Source organism: Pygoscelis adeliae, unplaced genomic scaffold (genome assembly GCF_000699105.1).
Source record: "Pygoscelis adeliae isolate BGI_AS28 unplaced genomic scaffold, ASM69910v1 Scaffold27, whole genome shotgun sequence".
In the NCBI taxonomy this organism is placed as follows: domain Eukaryota; kingdom Metazoa; phylum Chordata; class Aves; order Sphenisciformes; family Spheniscidae; genus Pygoscelis; species Pygoscelis adeliae.
The window spans coordinates 4,446,334-4,453,415 of record NW_008825410.1 but is presented as its reverse complement, the minus strand read 5'-3'; the positions used below and the strand labels follow the sequence as shown (position 1 = coordinate 4,453,415).

Genomic DNA, 7,082 nt, shown 5'->3' with positions numbered 1-7,082 from the left:
AACTCAGATCATTACTGGTAGTCTTCAGTTTTAAGTTTTTATTCAGTTTTACCCTGTAACTTTAACTGATTCCTTAAAGTTCACTTACATCATCATACTGGAAGTTCACAAGACCCTGCTGAGATGTATCCCTTCTTCTAAAACATTCTGCAAAAATGCATTAAGAAAACAAAACAGAAACCAGGTAAGAAGAATGACAGTTAATCAATTTTTTTAAAAAATGCACTGTACTTTCATTAATTCCCCAAGTCACATGAATGAGAACTCATGAAGAACACTTCAATTCATTCCAAGACTTAATTTCCCTTTCTTCATTTTCATATTTATCATATACAACCCTTTATGTTCTGTTGATAAATACAGTTTCCCAATTTTGAGAACATAACTCTTCTAGTCTCTGGAATAAACCCTGCATTAATTTTAAGTCCATTTTTCAATGAGGATTTTAAAAAAATCATAATCTGTAATTGTTCCAGTTCTGCCTGTGAACTCCATTGAAAGAAACCTATTTTGTGTTACATAAAGGTTAAAATTGAACTTGAGACAACTGAGCAATCAGATTTTATTAAATAGAAATATATTACGGGGATGATAGTAACAAGGCTATAATCTAGCATACCAGTGAGAGCTCTGAGTTTCACACAGCAGGCAATGTAATCATCAAATGTAATCTTTCCACGAGTGCTGTATCGCCTTGTGATTGCAGTCACTGCCTGTGGGCTCAGTCTAAATCCTATTTGAAAATAAAGAGTCTATATTGAAAAGAGGGGTAAGTTAACAGAATCCAACACATTTTTAATTGTGAATATCATGTGTCAGTTACTGCGGGATGATAACTGGTACTGGGAAATGCTGTAAGTCAGTGTCAGAAGCGAGAACATTTCACAACTTACCCATATTCACCAAGGCTTTCTCCAGTTCTTGACGATCCACTGTACCACTTCTATCGTTGTCAAAACTTATGAAGTGTTGCTTCCAGCCATTGACCACAGCCCAGAGTTCTTTAAACTCATTAAATCCCAGTGTGCCAGACATATCTCTCTGATTCCAAAGTTAAGAAAAACGTTTCTTAACTTAAAAAATTAAAAAAAGCTCTCTCTTCCATGGAAATTTGTATCACCTGTAGTTAAAAACCTCTTTCTTGAAGGTCAATATTAACAATATTTTACTATTATTAATTTTTCTGGTAGAAAACTAACTACAGCATCCCACAGCACAGAGATAACACTACCGACCAAAACCAGAGGTTAGAGAACTTGCTCTCCCCACTTCTTCTCAGTGAAACCTGATAAAACTGTCTGCTCTTTGTGAATTTAACTTAGTTCACACACTTCTCTCTGCAGTGTAATCATTACCAATAAAATACATATCCAAAATAAAAATAGATATCTAATGAAAAATTACTTTAAGTTAGAATAGTATCAGTTCTCTCGCATTCTAAGCAGTTTGTTCAAGGTGAGCTAACAGCCCTTTCGGTTTCACTTCTGCTTTTTTCTTTTTAAACAGCAAAACATTTGAATGTGACAATTTAAGTTTTGACTAAAAAACTCCAAAGATTCCAACCTTGCACAGTATACCTAAGTCTTCCATAGGTCCTGCTGCTGAATGCCATATACTATCTCATTAGATACTTGAACCTGATTCATTCAAGGAACAGGATTTAGGGGGATTTAAGACTGTATTCAGCCTGTGCAGTACAAATGCTTAATTCATTACGAAGGACTTCTACAATGTTGTCCAATTTCAAAAGCACAACAAGTGATTTGCACAAAACTATTCTAGGCTGCCAGACCTGACTCCTCATACGTTCATTGGAGAAACAGTTCCCTAGGCTTAGAGGGATACCACTTGTTGTAAGAAGATCAGTCACTGAGAGCCTCATTTATTAGACTTATTATTTCATCCAGTAAAATAAATACGAACGGAATTTTGTAGTTCCCCAATTATAATGATCATAATACTTACACCAAGTAAGAGCTGAATGGGAATTACAAAGCATTTCCCAAATTTTGGGCACCCTCTCATCTTTGCTTACGTAATGCAAAAATGTTTACATTTCATCGTAAAGGATACATCCAGCATTGAGATCATGAGTCTGCAAGTCTCTAAGTTGAAAGCTATTTAAATTAAAAAAAGAAAAATAAGTTACATTAAAAGAATGATTTTCAGTTTTGTCTAAATGTAGCATTTTCAATTGCTTTTTATTATATACTGATAATATATTATAATGTATAAAATATTATATAGTTGCTTCCACTGTATACAGCCATAACATATTTTGATCCAAATAAGAGCTTTTAATCATTACTTGCTAAAAAAACTGACAGCAGACAATCTGGAAGCAATTCAAGTTATATTTAAAATTCATTTGCTCTTATCTCAATCCATAAAGGTTTCGGGTTTCAGTCAAAGCGATCATTTATATTTCACCACAGCCACTACTTGAGGAAGCCAGTTTTACTCACAGAAGCTCGATTTTGTAAATTGAACAGTAGGTATCCCAACAGAGGAGTCCTGCCACAGAATTTTGTTGTCAATATCAAAGCTCAATTTAAAAACAAAGCAAAACACCTTTTTTAAGAATTGGCTGTCCATTACAAAACAAAACACTCCTCCAATTCCACAGCTCAGCAGTGGGGAACTAAGGAGGCTGAGAAGGGAAGTCTTACAGGCACAGAACTGAATACAGAGAATTTACCTTTCAAAGTAGACCATATGGAAAGAAAGCCCTTCCACAATGCAAATAAAACCCCCAAACCTCTGCAGAAGGCACAACTACGAGCATTTTCTAGTAGATAGCATAAGAATTAGTATGCTTTAGGGTTGGGGTGTTTTTGGTTTATTTAAATCATTAACTTACGTTTATATGCTCCTGCAATCCCTGACTCCGTGAGACATCTCTGTAGCTCATCAGCATCTATTTGTCCATCCTTTCGATAACAGAAGATGTATCAGCTGTTGTTTTAATGCCCTCTCCCAAGCTGGTTATTCCCAGTACCCACTCCCTTTTCAGTGCCATTAAATTAGTCACCCCTTCAAAAAACAACCGATTACCTGTCTGCTATATGACAAAAAATGCCTTTTATAACCCTTATCTGCGAGGATGTTTCTTTAGTTGATATTTTTGCAATATGCTGTCCCATCTAGTGATGTACTAAAAAATGAACAGGATTGGCAGGTTTGCTCTAAACTTAACTTTAAAAAAGCCCCAAACACACCCACATCAAATATTGGTAGCGTATACTTGAGAGCCAACTGCATAGAAACCAAGATGCAAAATTTTGAACAGAAAGACAGCTTTCCTTAAAGTACTACTTTTAACTTAGTGGGTATTGTAGTCACTTTAGATTATACGTTTATGATCTCACTGCTACAGTAGGAAACCTAGAACCCAGATCATACATAACCTCAAGACAGCCTTAAGACTTACAAATCTAAAAAAAACCTGTTTTTTTGGGGAACAGTAAGTTGTAAGCAGAACAAGCAAAAGCAGAAAGCAAAGCAAAAATACCTATCTGCATGGTTTGGAAAATGACTCACTTCCAATGCATCCTGCTCAGGGCTGAATAGAGAAAGCAACTGCCAATTCATGGAAAACAATGAGCTGTCAAAAGTGGAGCTGGAATTTTGGGTCACATTCCTCACACACCCAACATGATGTTCGGTTCACAGAGAATTTGAGTATAATTTAACCTCATTCGAGGATGGAATATTATATCTGTAGATATAAAAAATGATGCAACTTTTGTAAAGCATTAAATAGGGACAAGAGAGTTGCTTTATATTTGAAGCAAATTTATTTACCTCAGCATTTTCCTAATGTTTTTAAATCCAGTAAGCATTTTTTTTCTCTTTTTTTAAGGAACAGAGATATGCTACTAAATGGCATGGTGGGAATGGCACAGCCAGGTAACTTTCAGAAATGAAGTATAATTATTTATAGGACAAATAGGTAATATGTTAAATGATATTTGACAAGGTCTGAAAAAAAAAAATCAACATTTTGATTCTATGTAAAATTAATGCCATCTAAACCCAAAACTGCTGCCAATCTACTCCATCAGACTAACTATACAGATGTATTTAAAAGTTTACATTCACAGGAAAATTTAAAAAAAAAAAAAGGTATTTGAAATAGCCCATGCATATTAAGCAGCAAATCTCTTCAAAGCCCTTGTGCCTTCTGAAACAAAGGCAGGGTCTACATAATTTAAAATAGGCAGGAAGACAGAAAAGCATGATTTGTAATCATGAGTGATATTACCAAAAAGATGCTTGGCTTTTTTTTTTTTCTTTAAGTACAACTTAAGCAGTTAAACTAGACAAGGCATAGGAGCTTTGCGAACAGACTAAAAAAAGAAAATTACTACTTCCTACAAAGACAGACTCAATTACTTTAATAAAGATTTGAAACAATGCTTTCGACTTTCTTCTATAAACAAAGAAAACTAATTCCTCAAATCTAAGATGAGATCTCTGTTGTAAACTACTTCAAAGAAAGCTCAGAAATAACATTATATATTATACAGGCATAAAAACAACAGAGAGAGCAGCAAACCATAGCCAAAAACTTTACTAATTCTACAACAAGTATTTATGGAAAACTGTGAGATGTGGCTTTTTACAGACTTGCACGGATGGCTGTAAAAGCAACTGATAATTTATCTGTTCCAGTTCACTGTCTCCTTACAGGATTTTTACTTCCGCACAGCCACTGGTCTCTGAAACTGACTCTTCCAATTCCAAGGATAACATTTCAAAAGCTACCCAGTTTATTTCAATAAGGAATGATTTCTACAAATATAAAGTATTTAAGAGTACTAACTTAGGTACTCTTAAGCGCTAACTTGATCATACCCATGAGCTCACTGGTTCCCCACCTATCAGTAACCATGCCTCACTTGAGAAGCCTGGGGATGGTCTATGCTTTGCTGAGGTCCAGCTCCTGCCACCTCTTCTCCACAGGGCTCCATCCTGTTTGCTGTTACCTCCCTTTCTCTTTACACTAGGAGCTTACTCATTTTTCCAGCGTCAGTTACTGGCTCCACTGCTGCTTCCTGGCACACATCCAGGCATCTCAGCTGGCAGGCAAATTGTCAGCACGTTCAGCAGAATTTAGCTTGTGCTCCACCTTACCGGAGAGGCCTGCCTCACTACATAAAGGTCATTCCAGTGTTCTCCTTTACTACAAAAATACACCATCTACATATTTTCATACGCAATGTTAAAGAGGTAATATATAGACTGTACGATGAATTATTAATTCAAAAGAATAATGTAGAGAACAAAAATAACCCAAATTACAGTCTTAAACTGGGAATTTAAACATCAGCTAATATTGCTGAATTCAAACTTCCATGTTGTGGTTATGTCTACCTGTGATAATAGATCCAGGAGCAGAGTATTAGATTTGCACACACCCTAGAAGTGTGCAATAAATAGCTATACATATGGCCAACAAAGACAGTGCTTCAGCTCAATAAACCTAACTTATTTGCTCCTAAACTTTGTTACATAGTTCAAGAACTACTTATTTCTAGTAACATCCATAATCATACAAAAACAATATATGCCACAAAATTACAGGAAAGAAATTGAAAATGCAGTGCAGAATGACAGGGAGGAAAAAAGAAAGGCCTAAATGAAAGTTGTGAATGCCTTTTCCTCTAAAAGAATAATCACTCTGTCCTACCAGCAAACCCAGATATTGGCACAATTCAAGACTGCTTTTCCATTTGTGAGTCTATTAAGTCCATGTAATGATCTCTTTCTTATTAGCATTTCCTGCTCTTAGGCAGGCCATCTCCACAGCCCATGCTTCCCATTGTTTCTGGCTTCTTTCTCCTCAAACTGCCAGCATTCCCCAACCCAGAGCTGAGCCACAATTCAGTTACAACTTTTCACGTAACTATATAGTCCTTGTATAGGCTTACAGAGGAAATATAGCGCATACGTGTGTGTATATATATATATGTATGCATTTACACACACATACACACACTATATAGAAACTAACAGCATTACTCAAACTGTATAGTTACTGCATATAGCTATATGGTATAGCTATACAGCTATACATAGCAGATAGGCTAAGTAAAACCATTCTGTTTTGTTTTTTTTTAAATGAAACAACAGTTTTCCTCACTGCAAATATTAGGCATTCCTCTTTCCAAAAGCTAATGTAGAAATTATTCCCCAGAAAAAAAAATCCAATAAATAAATAACATTTTATAAGTTTACCTGCCCTGCTACTGCAGCAAAATAACCATACAAAGGATCCTGAGCTTGTCCAGGGAATGCTGGTCCTCCTGGAGCTCCTCCATACTTCAGAAATCAAGAACAAAATTAATTTTAAATTGATGATTCAGTTGTTAAGAAACCGCACTGTTTGTACTTAAGAATCAACTTGTGTTTTTATATACACGCCATGCAAAAAAGTCAAACCAACCAAAAAAGAAATTCCTTAAAAAAAAAAAAATCACAGTCTTGGTATCGATATACTCATTTATTATAATTTAAGCAGATCAGTGTAAAACCTTGCACAGGAACAATCCACTGATCTAGATGCAGTATGGTGTCTCTCATCAAGGTTGAATTTTAGTCTACTACTAGCAGAAAATGGGGTACTGAAGATAAGACTACTAAGGCACTGCAGATGTTTCTTTCCACTTCAAAAAAGTTGAGCAAGACAGATCTCTAGGGGAAAATACTTGGAAGAATATGCATTAAGCATGGACATTCTTAAATAAAATTCTAAACTGAAAATCATGGATTGACAGAAGTTAATCCTGTTTGACTGAGTTGAACCACTAATCTGGGTAACAAGTCTATACCCATCTTTTGCCAGACAAGAATATGCCTTGTTTGGAGACAGACAGAGTTTGATCAGGTGTAACTTGCTCCCGGCCCCTTGAAGCGAAGCCAGCTTTACAGAAGGTACTGGACACAAGACCTTGCTCGGGGGACCGCGTGGGGAGCCGACTCCGGGAGCGACACCCGCAGAAGTGACTTTCCCTCACCGGCAGCACCTGCCGGGCATGTGCCTCCTCTCTTCTCCCCTCTCCCCCGGGCGGAACCCCGAG

The 7,082-nt window shown here is 36.3% G+C and overlaps 1 protein-coding gene across 1 annotated transcript in view; it reads right to left on the bottom strand.

The window, feature by feature from the left end:
- Nucleotides 1-7,082, bottom strand: part of SRI (sorcin) — a 15,059-nt gene that overhangs the window by 1,592 nt on the left and 6,385 nt on the right. The window contains exons 3-8 of the mRNA XM_009330593.1: nt 6,241-6,324; nt 2,861-2,930; nt 2,074-2,117; nt 894-1,041; nt 620-733; nt 89-147 (exon numbers count right to left, since the gene is read on the bottom strand). Of these exons, the coding sequence (XP_009328868.1) occupies nt 89-147; nt 620-733; nt 894-1,041; nt 2,074-2,117; nt 2,861-2,930; nt 6,241-6,324 (519 nt within the window). The remainder of the gene's footprint in view (nt 1-88; nt 148-619; nt 734-893; nt 1,042-2,073; nt 2,118-2,860; nt 2,931-6,240; nt 6,325-7,082) is intronic.